The following is an 18,879-nucleotide window of genomic DNA, read 5'->3' on the forward strand; positions in this document are numbered from 1 at the left end:
CATTGGAAGATATTTAAAAGTCATATATGATTTATCCTGTAAATAGCGATTAACAACGTGCTCCATGGAATTATTTCCATGTATCAAGGATTTATATTTTACTCCTGGCTTGTATATTGAAATTCTATCGCAATGTAAGATAGTCTTGTTACATCTGACGACTGTCTCGTAATTTAATTTCTACCCGACGGTTTTCTCGTCTCGTAAATTTGATTTCTATCTGACGGTTATCTCGTTATTTTACTTCTATTGTCGACATTTCATACACGGTGCATTTCAGTTGAGAAAACCAGCATTTCGATTGTTCATCTCTTTTCAGATATCTTCACGTTATGTGTATATAGTGTCAGGATTATCAATAATACAAATTATTAAAGAAAAAAACGTCGTTTGAGCTAGTGGGGCAATCTTGTAAGATGGCGAAAGAGTGGCGATGCTTTAAACTTATACAACGGAAAATGATAAAATATGAAAAAAGCTGAAAAAAAACATTCTAAAAGCTCATGAAATTAAACCCGTGAAAGAGCATTCCTAAAAAAACAATAGCTGCTTACTTCAATCAGTCTCGTACTTCGGATAAAAATTGCAAGTGCGACAATCCTGTACATGTATATCTCATATTTCAAAACTTAACGTCTTAACGGTAATTTTGCTGAACAAATGTAACATTTAGCAAAATAACATTTATTTAGTAATAAAATCATCACTCTTTATTTTTTTTAAATCTTCGTTCTTTGCTTCTATACATTCAATTTACCGTTTTTATTTTTCATACAGGACAAATTTCCTCTATCTATATGGGACGAATTATATATCCGTGACATCTCAAGAATGTCATAGAATATAACCAAAATGACTACTAGAACCTCCTTGTTTGATTATGTAAAACATGTTGGTATTTACTCGAAAATAGTAGTTATATATATATATAAGTGTAAAGGATTGTACGATACCGATAAAGATGTTAACACACTATAATAAAGGGAAAATTTTCAGTCAACAAATGACCTTCTTCAGTGCCTTAAATAAACTGAATGTGTACGAAAGTAAATGGTCTGTGAACACAACTCACTACCTAATCAGGTGAATACCTGTGACGTATAAAAAATTTTTACCGACAGTAACAAAGATCTTGAACATTGTGCTATAGACACACGTTGTGTGTTGATCTTGAATACTGAACTATAAAAATAAAAAGTATTTACAAACACTGTTATAAGAAACTATACAAAATAGGAAGAACTTAATGTTTTTTGTTAATTCCGTGTGGGTGTAAAACACGGAGTTCTTTTATCCAAAATCCCTCCCGCTTCACTCTCTGTAGATCGCTCCAGACCGTGTTTTGTTCCACGATATATATATATATATATATATATATATATATATATATATATAAAGCTACAGCGCGTCGCTAAAACATGAAATTTTGCATTATATTTTGTTATTTTTTTAATGTCTTAGTTTTCCAAAATAAATGCATAAGACAGTTGTTCTTTCGTACAAAAATGGCGATTATTGGACATGATTCTAGCTAAACACGTTGATTATTCAATGAAAGAGTAATCAATGGAACCAAGAGTCTACCGGAAAACAAAAACATATAATCCAGGGACAAAGACCAGACATGGAAAACAGACCCACACAACAAAGAACATAAAACAACCAAAATAATACATACAAAGTAACGAAAGTAAATAAGCAACTATGACTCAACTAAAACCTGGGAGCATGGACCCGGTGCACTGGTAGGGTAAACGTCCTCTGCTTTTATAGAAATACCCGCCAAGTTGCCCATAAGAAATTAAGTCCAGGGTAGACGAAAGAGGAAAGGAAAAATATGACACGTTGAACAAATCAGTTTTCATGGTGCAGATAGAACTTACGAACACGCGCGTAACGTCCATAAAATTAGCAACTAATTCTTAAAAGGTATACAGTTACAAAACAAGTTTAGTAACTGTCCACCAACCACTTTGGGAAAGGATCAATTACTGATTTTAGTTTGACATGGTGTCATTCATTAGAGAACAATAAGTAAATCAAATGATATTCAATTGACTAATTTAAACATTCACTTTAAGTAAAATACTTCTTTTTCAACGCATCGTGAATGAATGGTAGAAATGAACAACTGAAACAGCGACAGCAGAAGTAGAATGTATGGTCTTTGTGTGTTCGTGAACTATCATATTTTGATGTAATCTTTTCTAATATTAATGTGACCTTTTTAATTTTTTATCGTTTGATGTAAATTTGATAGTTAAAAAAAAGATGTTTCAAAATATCAGGCATAACATCTTGAGGGGCATACTGGAATCCGTGCTTTTTTAATACTTTCTGGTGGAGTTACTCTTAGTACAAATATGAAATTATGAAAACTTTCCAATTAAATTAATAGAAATAACTACAATTTTAAGATACTTCTACTAGATGAACATTTTAGCCTAAAGGTGTCGTCGGAAAAGCAAATACGTCGTCTTTATTCTCTATCATAGTTTATGTTACGCTTGGTATTTTTTTAAAGGTTCCTATATATGTACAAGGATTTTAAATTAAGAAACGAAAACAACTATGCTTGCATTTTAATGTAAAACTATAATAATATAAATTCTTCAAATAATAATCACTGCAAAATATCAGAACAACACCTTTAAAACTGCCTACGGGAGCATGTCTTTCATTCCGGAAAAATTAAGCAGACACCTACACCACTGCTTGACAAATGTTCACTTAAAGACCTATTCAATTGTTCTTACCTCCTTTGAATATCACTGCAGAAGTATATTTGGCTCGGGAAGGCTTTAACTTATCATACGAGTGAAAGACTGGTATTTTATACATCTGCTGTAGACGTGTTATTATTGTCGGGGCATGTTTCGTGCTCCAGTTACATATGTTATAGTTATGTTCATGCGTAAATTTACAAACTGATTTAATTGTTTTAATTACAGACATTCTAAAATTGTAAGAAAAATTCCCCTTTCTGGTTGGAAATGTTTAGGGGGCGACCTTTAGATGCACTGTAAATGTTTAATAGTACAATTTATCCAAACGAATAATACAACTGCTAGGGTGGGTCCAGATATTCCGAAAAAGGACACTAACTGGCCAAAGAGAATACCTTTTCGGCGATTTCCTGTGATTTTCTATACTTTCAACTAAGATTCTTGAGCAGGTAGGCCAGGGCCACTAGAACCCCCCTTCTATGAACTAATACTGTTAAGAACCAGTCGTGATGTATATGACTTTTTTCGTAAGCAAATACAGTTAATGAAAAGCAATTTTACACAAATTATATACAAATCATCAGTGAAATAAACGAAGTTATAACAAATTAATACATTATCAATATTGTAAATCACTGGCGGATCCAGAGGGGGTCAGGGGGTTGACACCCCCTTTTTATTAATATTGGATATTGTTGAATATTCGGCAAAGAAAAGATAGAATTTAGTACCTGTCCACATAAAATTCAGACACTACCAATGGTAAAGTGATTCATGATCAAGAAAAACCCACCGAACAAATGATGCTGTTTTAGTCTACATATGCTATATTGTCACATAACAACAACCTTTTCTGCATTCAGATTTACACTTCTGAGAAAATCATACATTTATCTCCCACTAAAAGTAACCAAATGAAGCAAAATCAAGAACGATAACTCTTGCAAAGTGCAAATTACACGTACAATCTATATAATTTTTATCTCAAAGGCGCAACAACCAAATGAAAAACTAAGACTGGTTACGTGATCAATTACCGTTTATGAACAAGAAATAAAACTGAATTTGGTGGGTTTTTGACATGCATGAATCACCTTCTGTCTGATTTTCAGAAGGACTGCTACTTAATGATTATACGTAAAGGTCACTTGGTGCCTCTTTTGGAGCATTGCTCCCAAATCTCTGCTACATTTTTTATATTTAAAACACAGCTAGTCTTAATTCGGAAAAGTATAGTCAGGTTTCAGGTCACCAAGACCATCACCAAATATGTCAAAAATGTTATGACACGGCTTTGGTTTAAAGTAACCATGTTTTGTTCATTTCCAACTTGAATATCACTTCTTAATATGACAATACATGTAAAAGTTCATCAAATTTCAGGGGAATTTGGCATTGAATCTTTACGTTTCTCACTAACAGGGATCCTTCCGGGAATCTCTTTTGGCACTTAAAAAGTGAGAGATGTATAATAGGTTCCACAATGAATGAAAATTGCATACATCTCAATTTGAAAATTCAACAGTCTAAATTGAGTATATTAGTTGAAATTAAAGAGACGAAATCAAACGATACTAGTACACAATTTCAGCAAATTGAAACCTATATACATATATTTCTCTCAATATGATTATTTTTTTCTGTCTGAAATACCATCCTACGGCGTCGGATACCATTTGCATTTTGCCCTGATATGGAAGGTGATAAATATTTCTATTAAACCACGATGACTTGCTATCAAACATGCAACCCCACTAATATAGGTAATATACTAGTGGGTCTGCATATTTGATAGTGGGAGCCAGCTCATGTGATTAAACCAACCAATACGTTAACCGGTAAAATGAACAGACCAATCAGAAACAACCATTTTTGTGTTTTTAAATTCTATTCGCATTTTAGCTCATTGCGTACGATAAACATGGGTCAACAGTGGTCGTCAACATAGCAAATAGTACGGTTCTGTTACTCATCCGCACTGTACTGTTCTTTGATTGCATTTTCCGGCATGCTGTTGGATCTTCAGAAAGTTGGTCCCTTTTGAAAATTTTGGATAAAAGTAAGCAAGTCATAGCCCGGAACCCCCTTTAAAAATATTTGGATCTGCGTCTGTCCAGTGAAAGATTACGAACATAACACAGCAGACAGTAAGGTCATGGCGACGACATCAACAGCATATACTTCCTTAGAGAACAGTTTATTCATGAGAAATTAAAATAAAAACTGGGCAAAATGTATTGACAGTAGTGTGTGTACCGACAATATTACAAATATCAACGGTTTTCGTCTTGTGAAAAAGGTTTATATTTGACTGTATGTTTGTAACGTTTTGGATCACGTGATATTGTTACAATGTACTTGACTATGCTCAATCTAAAAATAATTCTTATTCTTAAACTCTTAAACGATTTTCGTACCATTCGCTTAGGATGTTTTTTAGTATGGCGTTCTTTAATTGATAGATGAATTTATAATTGCGAAGCTTTATTTTTTTTCAGAAGCGTCCAAATTTTTGCCCCATAAGTCCTTGACAATGTTACTGTTCCATATATTTGAATTGTTATAAGTATTTGAACCCAACTAACACAAACGCTGTTTTATGTGTTGGTTAACCATAAACATGATGATTTTAACTTTCCAATTGTATATTTTCCTAAGGCAGGGTATTTTTAGCCTTTATTTATATCACCACTTCAAAGTTTTGATAAGAAGTTTCTGTCTCACCGATGATATGACATCTTAGACCAGGTTGACAAACCATAGAACTTGATGTTTGCTGAATGCTGAGTATGACTACCTTTCAGAGTACCTGATGCCAGTCCCGTTATTTTTCATATTTTTTTTTTGGGGGGGGGTGTTCAGATCATTTTTGGTTTTTTTGTTTTTTTGTTTTTTTGTTTGTTTTATGGATACATGTCTTCAGTTTAACTTTTTTCCGTTGTTTCAACATGCGCCTTCCTTCCTCCCATCTTTTTTCCATAGTTATATCGAATTCATATCTAAAATTTACTTGCTTTGGTCATTTAATCAATCGTTATGCATGTGGCAAACAAAAGTTTCAAGCTGTCCCAAGCTTTAGCAACTTTCTTTTTACTTGACTTTGATAGTGTTGATTAAGCGTAAAGAACTGATGCAATTCACCAAAACATTGAATTTATTTAGAAATCGGAAGTTTTATGATTTCTGTTACATGAGAATTGAATATAATGCAGCAAACGTCTACCAAATGACCAAATTAGGCAATCACGAGCTGCATTTACGCGATAAAATGGAAGAAACATTTTATTGAAGAATCAAAGTTTTTTTTCAGATTCTCAATTGTCTTCAAAATAAATCTCATGTAGTTGATTTTATCTTTGAATACCGTTTAAATTTCCATTCAAATCTTATTAAGATTTTAATTGTACTTCTCCACATTAAAATGTGGCATATGTCAGATTGTAATTTTTTGATAAATTCTCCGAAATCAAGTATCAAATACCACAAACCTACCACTAAAACATAATTTTCTGAAATATAACCTGGTAGTTTTGTTTTTACGCTTCATCTACAAGAAACTTAAAATACAGCAGTTCTACAAATCTAGTCAATTTTTCCTAACCTCCATTGGCCACCTAGGGTTATTTATTATCATCTTTCCATGTTCAGCAAATCAACGAATTGGATGTATATTTTTATTTGTTCAGAACGTCACTACTTGGTTGTTAATTCACTTGGTAAAAATGGCCAAAGAATTGCGATGGATCCTGGGTGGGAATTATTTTTGTTAAATGCTTTGTTTTATGCACGTTGCCTTGTATTTTGTAGTTCAATTATCATAATTTTAAAGACGACTTAAAAGAAAAACACAATTTAATTACTGCGTGGTAGATTTATTTTTGAAATTCTAATACGTCAGATATTGATGTTTTCTTGAATCAAAATGTCCACATCTAATCTTTGTATCCACAGCCGAGTTTGCCACAGCCATGTCCTCCACCACCAATGCCACCACCAATACTTCCACTAGTGCCACCGGAAATACTTCCACTGATTCCACCTCCGGTTGACCCACTGAGACCTCCACCAACAGAACCACCAAGGTGGCCACTAGTTCTTCCGGCTAATCCACCACCGATTGAACCACTAGTTCTACCAGATAAACTTCCTCCGAGAGATCCACCGAGAGATCCACCGAGTGATCCACTTGTGGCACCAGACACCCCACCTCCAACAGAACCACTTACTGCTCCACTAGTTCGGCCTGCTAATCCACCTTCAGTGCTGCCAGAAATTCCACCTCCAATAGAGCCACCGACTGACCCACTAGCTCCACCGGTAATACCGGCACCTAAGCCACCACCAGAACCCCCACCTACAATTCGTTTTATCATTTAATTGGTTAGTTTTATTTTTTGAGGCCAGGGTGTAATTTCCTAACTTTAATAGAGCCTTTCTAACATATCCAAACAAGAGGATCTGCTTAACTTTTTGTACCAAAGAAGCTTTCAGAGTTCACGTGCTTCGATAGGACACCAGGCAGAGGCACCACCAACAAATACTTTAGCTTGACATAGGTTCATTTTTTAAATAATATTCCAATCCTCATGCATCATATAAAATCCCACACACGTTATTACATGAGAATTAATCTATATATAAAAACTTTTTTTCTTTTTTTCAGTGATGAAACTAGGGTTTGGAATTTTCTTTTGTTGAAAATGTTAACTTTGTGCAAAATTGGGGAAAGCTGATCAAATAACAGCTACTCTTTCTTATCCATGAAAACTCCCCATTCCCACAATTTCTGGTTCCGTGCTTATATTTTTGTGAAATAAATCGAGTAAAAATCTTTGAATGGAAATAAGAATGGTAAATTGAACAAAATTATGTAAAAAAAAAACTTACAGCATACTCCAGATCTCCTCTTTCTGTAATCTGAAATAGTTAATTATTGTACAGTTCACATTGTAGCTCATGTATTAAATTTCATGCATAAAGTAGACAGATTGTACGTCGTCTTTTCATTTATTGCTATATCAACAAAACACAAAATTATTGGATCACGAATTTACTTGCTACAACATGATTTGATAGGTTCCAGTTCATAATTGATTATTCAACTTTTAATTTTTCTCTGACATGAATAAATGAATAACTGAATACAGAGCCAAGTGTTTGTATGGGTAGCGTCAAATTTCACTTTGTTTCCACTCACTAGAACTTTTACACTATTTGTTTTATTTTATCTTTAAACTCTACAATATAAATTGGTCTAAAAATCTAAGTAAGAGCGGAATTCATATCGATAAAATGACCGCAATAAATATTTTTCTTGATAAAATTATCCAAAATCAAAATGATAGGGGGGCAAGCCGGGGCGGGGGGCGGTGTTAGCGTCAATAACACTTAACTTATTTTATGGTCGTATATACCATATAGTAAAAAAGAACAGATTTTATAAAATAAGTATCAATCACTAAATATTTCCAAAAGTCAACTTTTACAGAATAGACTGAAGAAAATTTGAGTGTATACTGACTCCTCAGAAATAAGTAGAGGATGTTTATATATAAAGGGTAACAAGAAAATTAACGAACTGATAAACTCTAAGCAGTAGTCAAAAGGAAAATTGTTTATCAAGTGGCAAAATCAAGTGAAAAACCGGCAATTTGGAAACCACCACAATGGATAAGAAATACAAAATACTAACAATGTGCAGGGTCATAGTCTGGGTCGATCGACATTACGCAAACCAGTAGAACACTGAAACAAATTAGGAGCTTCATCCTGAAACATAGTGAAAATACGTAAAATGTATATTAAATGTACTCATAATTTTCGTTCTTTATATTGGATATTTAATTTATTAAAAAAGACAGAAGATCAACGATATTTTTGCCGAAGGTGATAAATATCGTACCTTTTATCATATTCATATTGAACTAAATTGACATAAAGTGTAACACACAAATCGAAACTTGCTCAAATCTACAATTGATCAACTTGAAATCCTTTAACAGTTTCGCATATGGTTAGAACAACAGTAAATGATCTTAATCCTTACCTTAATTTCTGTACTGCTGAAGTGGTCTTCGGTGCCAGGTGACGATACAACAGAAGCATGGAACTTTTATACCTTATTTGTAGACGTGTTATTTTGTCGGGGCATGTTACTCTCTTCCGTTACACTTGTTCGTGCCATGTTCAAGCGTAAATTTAACAGCATTTTGAAACTTATTTAAGAAAGTGTTTTAATTTTAGTAATTATTTAATCAATTTAAAATTCCCCTTTTCAGTTGAAAATGTTAGCTAAATATTGTCATTTTAGGAAAATATTCCATTAACATTTCCAAAGTGCATGTATATTTTGAGAGTGTCCACGCAAAAACGAGGCAATGGGTTGCACATGACAAATTTAAATAAAAAATTATCCATTTTATATCATAAATGCATCCTTTCTTATAGTTGAATGTTGGTTTTTGATTAACTGTAACGGTTAAAGAGAAAACAAATACATTGAAAGCATTTTTCATTGAAAAAGGGAGATAACTCTTTACTATAGTGCAAAATTTGGTTGCTTTGTAAGGGAACTTTAAAATCGTTTTCCGAGCCATCCTTGTCGCATTAAACAATTTTTTTTTTACAATTTTACATACATATGATTTATAAATTACATTACTACAAAAAATTCATTGGGATAAAATTTACCATGATCCAACCATACCATTATGGATCTGCTTCATTTTACATGGACGCCCCGGCCATCCTCTATAAACACTACTAGTTAGATAAAAGCATAGATATAGTGAAACGCAACAAAAACATTAGCGTACAACCTAAATGTAAAATAGTGAATATTTTCAGAGATCACCGAAAGGTCTTCAGTAAGTGTAAACACACCGAAAAACCCCCACAACAAAAGTAACAAAATGCACAGTAACAAAACGATGGCAATTCTTCAAAATCTAACTAAAAAGTAATGTTACGACACACTAACACATAAATGACTAACATCTCCTGACTGTGGTGGGATTGAACTAGTTTTATAAGACCTTAAACATCACCTTTTTTTGTCAGACCAAAAATAAAATGAAAAGCCATAAAATTAACTCAATAATAGAAACAATTCTCTCCACGTAATACCTCAACATACACCATACAGATTAAATGAGACATTCACATAATGAACGCTCATTCGTAGTTACTTAGTTTTTACGTAGGGACGCAAATACGAGTTGAATATACCAATTTGTGAAAATAGACAATAATTTGAAAATCAAATCCCATGAAGGGCAGATTGATAAATCCATCGGATTTTATATGAAAGATAACGTGAATTATAGACTATATTTTCGTTTATACCATCGTCCTGCATATATAACTTATTACCAAATCGAATATGTTCAATTAAACGATAGGATAGAAACGTCATGAATATTAGAAGTTATGAAGTCGATCAAATGCCATAGTATTCTTTTAATTAAACTAAAATCTTCGGAGTTTTAGGGATAATTCTAACAATGGGTTTACCTGTGAACGTTTTGATGTTGACAAGAAGGACTTTATTTGGATTTGTCCAAAATAAAAAAGAAGAAATAAAACTCAAGAAAGCAAGGAAACGAAAATTAAAAAAAATATATGTAAGTGCCCCATTTTGGACATTGTTAATTTTTAATGAATTACTTGTGGTATTGAAACGTTGATCTTTTTGTTTTAGTTTTGTTTTGCTTTGCTTTTTATGCAAATAAACGTATATTTGGGTTATCGAAAAGAAAATTTCATAATTACAAATTCTATATTGACATTCAAGTATGATGCTTTGATATCTACATTTATTGATTTCATCACAGTGGTTTGCTCCCACCGTCAAATATGCAGCCCAACTAGTTTATAAACGTGTTTATATATTATACTAATCGGGCTGCATATTTGATAGTTGGAGCAAGCCCTGTGATTTCTTTAATGCTATATAAAGTCTTCTATATGTCACAGTACACATTGACTGCTTGTAAGATTGTGACTATAATTGAACAAAGTTTTGTTGAAAAGAAAACGATACAGTTCACTAGACAGCATTATTCATTTAAATCACGCATGCCGGGAAAAAATGATTGGTTTATACAACGTGATATGTTTTAAAAAGTTGAGAAATTCATCCATTTACAAACATGTTATACAACCTCTTCTGTTTCGTTTATGATGATTGGTGGTCTTTAACGGCATTGAATACCCTTTCGAGTGTCAGTTGTTAGTAAACCAACGTTTGTTGTTGACAAAGCTACAGTTTCTCTTTCGGAGTTTGTTCTTCTAGCTGCTTGGTTATTCTGTTGACGATTTGATCCTTGGTTTTGTTTTAATTTATTTATTTAGGTGTTGTTTTCTCTCCATTTTTGTAGTTGATTGTTTGGTTGTTTGTTCCATTTTTTGTGATTGGCCCCGAGTTTTCCACTTTGAATTTTAACGAGTTTTCTTCAAGTGAATACATATGTTATTGACGCTTCTGCTTTCTTTTAAACGTAGTCTTTGACTTTCCTCACCTGAGGTCAGAAAAATGTTTCTCCCTTTTTCAAACAACGTGTATTCTTTTACGAAACGACCATGTTGAGCCTTAATTTACTAGGCAGGTTGTCGTCACTTTTGATGTTTTACAGTCGACATCATGGACTCGTTTTTCATTATGGTGAAGCCATCTTCAACAGGAGAACAGATTTGTTTGAATGTAATAGTTTTCCGCTTTTGTTAAAACCCGGAATTGACATCATATGAACAGCTCAGCGGTTGATTCTAGAAAGGCAGAGAATGCTTACAACTATACTGTTGCGTCTGATCCATATTTCCAGTTTTTAGTGGATTCCTGGTTGCTCATTCATTCTTTTTTTTCTGTATGTATTCACAATACATGGACCTAGTTAATCATACTGCACCGCCATTTTGGTTAGACAAATGAGACTTGGATTGAACACTTTACTGGCACTTTGTAGACACAATTCCTCTGAAGTCAATGATGTTTTTGTAGGATTTTAAGAATAATATATAGTTGATTGTACTACACTACCAATTTGCTTTGTAAATATTTTTAAGTTATGGTATTCAACAATATACATGTATATACATTTGTAAGACTTTGCGTCAAAATTAAAAAAAAAACACTTGATATATTCTTTTGATATTTAGTATGATGTTTTATTACGAAGTACTAGTATACATGTGTAAACTAGATTGTCATTTAGGATTGGCAAATTTTGTTAGAGTAATGGATCAAAATTATTGTGGACGCAACTTCTCTAAAACTTACACTATGATGTCAAATCGTTTACCTATTACTTCAGAATTTGAATATATTACTTTTTCACTTTTACTCGTAGCGTCTTCTTTGGCTATATTTTATTATTAGATCTGACAGGACGTGGACATATATATATGGCTGCGCTTCCCTATCATGTCTTGTTATAGTATTTGTACCTGAATTTTCCTATGTGTATTACATTCAGATTCTCGACAACTGAGCTAATAAAGCTAGCAGGGTGATACAATGAAATCACTTAGTGGTTTTTAGGCTACAGAAGAGATTGTAAATGATTGTTTTTTTTCAAAATTGAGCAAGTTTTCATGATTAAGAAGGGGCGGAGCGGACGCTATGTAAAGATGTTTTAACTGGCTTAAATTACAACCTAGTTTCCATTGGCTAAAAAATTCAGGTGCAGTATTTACAATATTTACGTTCTTTACACATTTACCTATAAGATGTTTTTCAGCATTATTAAAATATTTGCCTGATTAATGACAATCATGTGAATAGAATTTTACAAAATATATATATTTAAAAAAAACAGTCAGAGTTCGGGAAATTAACCATAATGATTAAATAGCTCACTGATTCCTTTTAAGAAAATGTGACCGCTGTGAACATTGTCAAAAACTTGACAAAAGTAATGATACTCTAATATTCAAGATAAAATAGGTACTACACGTAATATCTATAAAATCACGGTTAGCATATCATATTTGTATAGACTTAAAGAAAACCAATAGTGAAGGCACGACTAGTAAATATCAAATTCTATCATTAAAATTTCATGGAATTTGAATTCGTGGATTTCACTAAAGCATCTAAGTAGTCAACTAGAATTTTGCATTGCATTGGGAATTTAAATTCGTGGAATGAATGAATCACAAAACAACGAAATTGGTATCCAACCACATTTTTATTTATTATAAAACACTGTTTGTTTATGTGATCCAAGAACGAATAATAAGTTTTGACTTTTCGTAACACAAAAAAAAATAATGCACATAGAATAGAGTTGTTCTTACCCAAATAAATTGTTCTACGAATGACAAGCACTGTTATAGTACAAATGTAGTTGTCAGAACAACTTCCAAGTACAAGATTTGCGAATTTGAGATTGGAAATGTAGAAGAGTGTTTATTTGTTAATGTTAAATAAACATGTATTGTTTTATGAAATAAATATGTATTGACATAAAATATTAACATTCCCTTGTAGCGTAAATTTTGGTTAAAAGGATTCATTCCTTTATTCTTGTACATGTACTTGTAAATTTGCATATGTACTAGGGTCATAGAGTTTTGGTAGTGTTTGAATGGTGTTTTGAGTGAGTTCATACTTTTCGCGGTTGATTTTGTATTCATGAGTTTAGGTAATTTTTTGTCTTTGGGTTTCAAGCTGGACAGACGCTCTTAACATTAGTTCAGCTTGCAATGATTCAGTTACACGCAGTCTTATTCATTTATTCCCAGTTAACACTAACTTTCGACAGAAGACGTAAGTTGCACTATTCTTTTCTATTCCATTTTTACAATTAACGATGTAATTAACAGGATAAAATTAAAGTACACTTTCATGGCTAAACCTCTACGCTTGATTGTACTACGGCATGTTCGATTCCTAACAGTTGTGTGACCTATTTTTATGAGTGTGATAGGGACAATCCAAGCCACGATAAAGGTTAATTATTATTTTATAATTACCAGTTAACAAGATTTTATATTCCGTAATCGCGCAGTTTTGGCGCGTAAATATTTTTTAGAAGTATTGTATCAAGTTGCGTACGATATGTTCAGATACTGGTTATGATGGCTCGTAATTGTGAATTCCACATTATCTGTATTTTATCAGCAACATACACAAAGCTTAGTGCAGAATATATACTTACAATTGTATTTGTTTTAGGGTATTGAAAAATTACCATAAAACTGGTGTCATGTAAACCGGATGTATTCCAATCCACAACTGGTAGGTACTTTTATATTGTTTGTAGATTATCTCATATAGAACATATAGTTATTTATACATGTATATGGTCATATGCATAGCACATGAAACTAGATAAGTACATTATGGACTATTTTCAAATAGATATATATATAAAATGTATATCTGCGATAATGTTATTTTTATATTCCGACTGCATATTCACACCATGTTGAAAGTGTAACTTTTAAGTTAAAAGGAAGTGTGGTTTTATAGATTTAATTGATATACATGTAGCTCTACTATTAAGCACTAATGAAATATTTCATATTATAATAAATAACATGTATGCGTAGATTGTGATATTATTTCATATTGAGTTCGCATGTTTGTAATTTGAAGTCAGATAATAATTCATTAAATTGTATTATTTGTTGTTACAGATTTATTAACATCTGGTAATAAAAATCAAACTCTAGTTTGGGAGTATACTAGTCGCCCTTCGTACCACCTTCTACAGACAGCATTGTTGTGAATATCTAAAATGATTATTTATGAAAATCTGAGTTGTCATCAGAAAAAAATTTAAATTAAAAAACCTCGGTTGTTACGTTTTCGGTGTAATGCAATGCTACAACGGTTTATGCACTTTGGGGAAATTTACACTTGTTATACATGTACCGTACCTCTTTTTGTGGAATTATAGCTCTTGATTTAAAAAAAAACAGAACCTAAATAGCTATGAATCAGCAGCTAAGATGCATGTTGCTTGAATGCACATATGTCGTAACCTATATTTGTGTCGGAATAACAACATTACCTTGTTTTATTTTAATTTTGTATGTCGTATATCAGAGGTGCATGCATTTCTTTCTTTCTGTTGTTTATTTAAAGAATTAGGATGTTGAGGCACAGAACTTAAGAGAAAATTTACTTAAAATACAAGTAAAACAACAACAACAAAAAACAAGCACGAATGACGTACACATTTATTTTCATGGTTATCATTTTGTTACAAATACATTAAAAACTATGTATTGCATATTGCTCTCACGTATTGATAATATCCTATAATAGAAATTCTAGTACTATACAAGACAGAGATCTTTTTTTTTTCAAAAAAAACTTGACGCTATATTTAATCATCGTATCCTTTTCCACAGCCAAGTTTAACACCACAGCCGTGTCCTGTTCCCCCTAATATTCCACCACCAATACCACCACTGACACCACCGCCAATACTGCCGCCTAAGTCACCTTCAAGTCCACCCCCAAGATTACCACCTAAACTACCTCCTAGACTTGCACTACTGCTGCCTGCTACAATGCCTCCTAACCCACCTCCAGCACTACCTCCTAGGCCACCTCCAACAGTGCCGCCTAATTCACCTCCTACACTTCCTTCTAAGCCTCCACCAAGAGATCCACCAAGTCCACCACCAATGGTACCACCTAAGCTTCCGGTACTTCCACCGGATAATCCCCCACCGATAGATCCATCAAGTGATCCACTCGCTCCACCAGATAATCCACCTCCAATCGATCCGCCTAATGTCCCGCTGGCACCACCTGTTAGACCACCTCCGATCGATCCACCGAGTGATCCACTGGTGCCACCAGATAGTCCACCTCCAATTAATCCACCGAGTGATCCACTGGTGCCACCAGATAATCCACCTCCAATTGATCCTCCGAGTGATCCACCGGTTCCACCAGATAAACCAGCACCGATTGATCCACCTAAAGTCCCGCTAGCTCCGCCCGTAAGCCCTCCTCCAATAGATCCACCAAGAGATCCACCAGTCCCACCAGACAAACCACCGCCAATAGATCCACCGAGAGATCCACTGGTGCCTCCGGTTAAACCACCCCCAACTGATCCACCAAGAGATCCACTAGTTCCGCCAGATAAACCACCTCCAATTGTTCCACCTAAGGTACCGCTAGCTCCACCCGCAAGCCCACCTCCAATAGATCCACCGAGAGATCCACCAGTTCCACCAGATAAACCACCTCCAATAGATCCACCGAGAGATCCACCAGTTCCACCAGATAATCCACCCCCTATTGATCCACCGAGAGATCCACCAGTTCCACCAGATAATCCACCCCCTATTGATCCACCGAGAGATCCACCAGTTCCACCAGATAAACCACCTCCAATAGATCCACCGAGAGATCCACCAGTTCCACCAGATAATCCACCTCCAATTGATCCTCCTAATGTCCCGCTGGCGCCACCTGTTAGACCACCTCCGATCGATCCACCAAGTGATCCACTGGTGCCACCAGATAGTCCACCTCCAATTGATCCACCGAGTGATCCACTGGTGCCACCAGATAATCCACCTCCAATTGATCCTCCGAGTGATCCACTGGTTCCACCAGATAAACCAGCTCCGATTGATCCACCGAGTGATCCACTAGTGCCACCAGATAATCCACCTCCAATTGACCCACCAAGTGATCCACTAGTGCCACCAGATAATCCACCTCCGATAGATCCACCAAGTGATCCACTAGTGCCACCAGATAATCCACCTCCGATAGATCCACCAAGTGATCCACTTGTGCCGCCAGACAGACTTCCACTAGCTCCCCCAGTAAGACCACCAAGCAATTCACCACCTATCAATCCACCTCCACCTCCGCCACCACCACGATTACCACCTTTAATACAAGATATAGGAAGGTCTTGTTCGATTCGAATTGTATACAAGTGTCAATCGATTTTCATTTGTTTCCAACATTTTTAAATATAGTTACAAATGAAAGACTATAGGTAGACAAAAATTCAAAAGTAGTTGGATAATGTGTGTTTTTAATTTACTTACAGCATGCCCCAGATCTTTTCCTTCTAAAGTCTGAAAAAAAAATGATAAAATATACGCAAGTTTAATTTGTAGTCGTAAGTGTTTAAATGAACTTTTATTTTCTCTAATATTCTGTAAACTTAAACAGTAATAAGCATGCACTTGATAAATTAATGAACATAGAAGGACATGAGGAAATTTTGATAGAAATACTTACTTGTGCTTGTCCCAAGCCAGAAACCTACAGCTTTTGTGTTATTTAGATTATTTGTTAATTAGATTGTGGTGTCCAAGGTGGTTTTTTTTTTTTCATTCTAAGGCAGACCCCGAGTATGAGAAATTTCACATTATTTATAAAATACCGATAGACTGCCTTTTGCTTTGTTTTGTTTGGTTTTCACTGTTTGGTAAGATTTTTACTGTTTTAACACATTGCCCGTTTCTTCTGTTTCAGCTATTACTTACAGGTGTAATTTTTTTCTTGAATGAATGATTTAAGAACAAATATACAATATCATGTATGGATTTTCAAGGTTCGTAAAATTTTGTTTGAAAATTAGCCATACGGAAAAATCTTAAGCTAAATAAGAAAAAATATATATAACTAAATTACAGCATTTTTTACACAAATCTACAAATACATATAAATTTAATATTCACCACACTGATTAATATATTTGAATTAAAGCCACTAACTACTACTTACAATGCACAGGGTCATAATCGGGGTCAACCGCTAAAGTACACACTATCAAAGCACCGAAAGCGGCGAGGAACTTCATTCTAAAAGAGAAACAAACTAATAGAATTTACAAAGATTTTTGTGGCATTTTCATATTTAAGAAACAAAATTGAATTGAAAAATGGTGGAAAGAAAGAAAGTCTTTCTATTCAGAAATGTACGTATATTGACCAAAAAACATTTCATGATCTTTGCAGCTTTCCAATGATTTAATGTCGTGGAATTTGATAAGTTTTTTTTATTTATTTGTTGTAATATCGCATGAATTGATTATGTTGGGAGACAAACCTACTTTTAAAGAAGCTGTACTTGTTGAAATGATATATTGTTACATTTTTCACCTTTTTGAAAGAAATAATTTAAAATTAGTAAAAAAAAATTATAATTCACATCACGATATTTTATAGTGACAGAAAAGAACTCTAAGCTTCGCCAATTATTTATCTTGAACCGTCTTCTATTGTACACTTTTGTGTATAAAAAGAGATCAAAATCGGTCGTCTTCATCATATAATGAATGTTTAAAATGATAAGATTCGAACGTGTATACATTTAATATTAAAAAGACATATTTTACTGCAAATTATAATAAACCTTGATTGTTCCATTAAAGACAATTTTTCGTGAATTAAATGTTAGAAAAATATCGAATCCTTACCTTCAGAGGCTAGAGTCTGTCCTTGGAGTCAAACTGCTAAAGCTGATGAGATCTATCTATTTTATACCTTTGTTGTATATTTGTTATTTATGTTGGTGCACATTCCGTGCTATCATGACATATGTAGTTTTAACATCCATGCGTAAATTTACAAAAAGTTTTAATTACTTTATGTGATATGATGCAGAAATCATGTTTTACAATGTAATTGTTATTATCAATTTTTAAGTTGTGGGTTGGTCTTTAGAACATGCCATTTTGAAGAATGTACGTGCTCTTCTTGAAGAAAATTCACACATGAATATTGTTCTTAAAAGTTTATGAAATTTATGTTTACTTAGAATTAAAATACATTCAGAATTTGATTAGTAATTGGTGTGAAGTTACATTTAGTACAAACAAATTGACATTAAACTAATAAAAATGCAAAATTTTCATGTAAAGCTACATCAAATTAAAAATAAATTATATAAATAAGTTATTAGTTCAAAATGCAAAGAAATTGACGTGAAGTTATTTCAAATAACAAATAAATTGATATGAAGTTATTTCAAATAACAAATTGAATAAACAAATCATTATTTCAAAATGCTAAGTTACTTCGTATTATAGAAAAAGTGTTAAAGACATCATACGACTACTTCAAAATGCATAAAATTAGATGGAATTACAGCAAGGTACAATGAAATTGACAATTAGTGACTTCAAGTACTAAGAAATTTCTATGAAATAACATAAGAGTT

The 18,879-nt window shown here is 33.5% G+C and overlaps 2 protein-coding genes across 2 annotated transcripts; both read right to left on the minus strand.

The window, feature by feature from the left end:
- Positions 1-6,465: 6,465 nt before the first annotated feature.
- Positions 6,466-8,883, minus strand: LOC148620684 (uncharacterized). The gene is made up of 4 exons (XM_088573923.1): positions 8,773-8,883; positions 8,419-8,495; positions 7,614-7,643; positions 6,466-7,080 (listed from the first exon to the last, which is right to left on the minus strand). The coding sequence occupies exons 1-4, from the start codon at positions 8,829-8,831 to the stop codon at positions 6,659-6,661; spliced, it is 588 nt and encodes a 195-aa protein (XP_088430049.1). The 5' UTR covers positions 8,832-8,883; the 3' UTR covers positions 6,466-6,658.
- A 6,023-nt stretch (positions 8,884-14,906) lies between these two features.
- Positions 14,907-18,208, minus strand: LOC148620685 (uncharacterized). The gene is made up of 4 exons (XM_088574383.1): positions 18,137-18,208; positions 17,443-17,519; positions 16,758-16,787; positions 14,907-16,593 (listed from the first exon to the last, which is right to left on the minus strand). The coding sequence occupies exons 2-4, from the start codon at positions 17,516-17,518 to the stop codon at positions 15,062-15,064; spliced, it is 1,638 nt and encodes a 545-aa protein (XP_088430509.1). The 5' UTR covers position 17,519; positions 18,137-18,208; the 3' UTR covers positions 14,907-15,061.
- Positions 18,209-18,879: the final 671 nt, after the last annotated feature.

Source organism: Perna viridis, chromosome 3, assembly GCF_037379345.1.
Source record: "Perna viridis isolate PV_CMFRI_1.1 ecotype Kerala chromosome 3, ASM3737934v1, whole genome shotgun sequence".
Taxonomy (NCBI): Eukaryota; Metazoa; Mollusca; class Bivalvia; order Mytilida; family Mytilidae; genus Perna; species Perna viridis.

Coding starts and splice junctions, on each gene's coding strand:
- LOC148620684 (XM_088573923.1), bottom strand. CDS start 8,831: ATGCTTCTGTTGTATCGTCACCTGGCACCGAAGACCACTTCAGCAGTA. Junction 8,496..8,772: donor TCAGCAGTACAGAAATTAAG/GTAAGGATTAAG, acceptor ACTATGTTTCAG/GATGAAGCTCCTAATTTGTT. Junction 7,644..8,418: donor AGACTATGACCCTGCACATT/GTTAGTATTTTG, acceptor TAACTATTTCAG/ATTACAGAAAGAGGAGATCT.
- LOC148620685 (XM_088574383.1), bottom strand. CDS start 17,518: ATGAAGTTCCTCGCCGCTTTCGGTGCTTTGATAGTGTGTACTTTAGCG. Junction 16,788..17,442: donor CGATTATGACCCTGTGCATT/GTAAGTAGTAGT, acceptor TTTTTTTTTCAG/ACTTTAGAAGGAAAAGATCT. Junction 16,594..16,757: donor GAAAAGATCTGGGGCATGCT/GTAAGTAAATTA, acceptor CTTGTATTAAAG/GTGGTAATCGTGGTGGTGGC.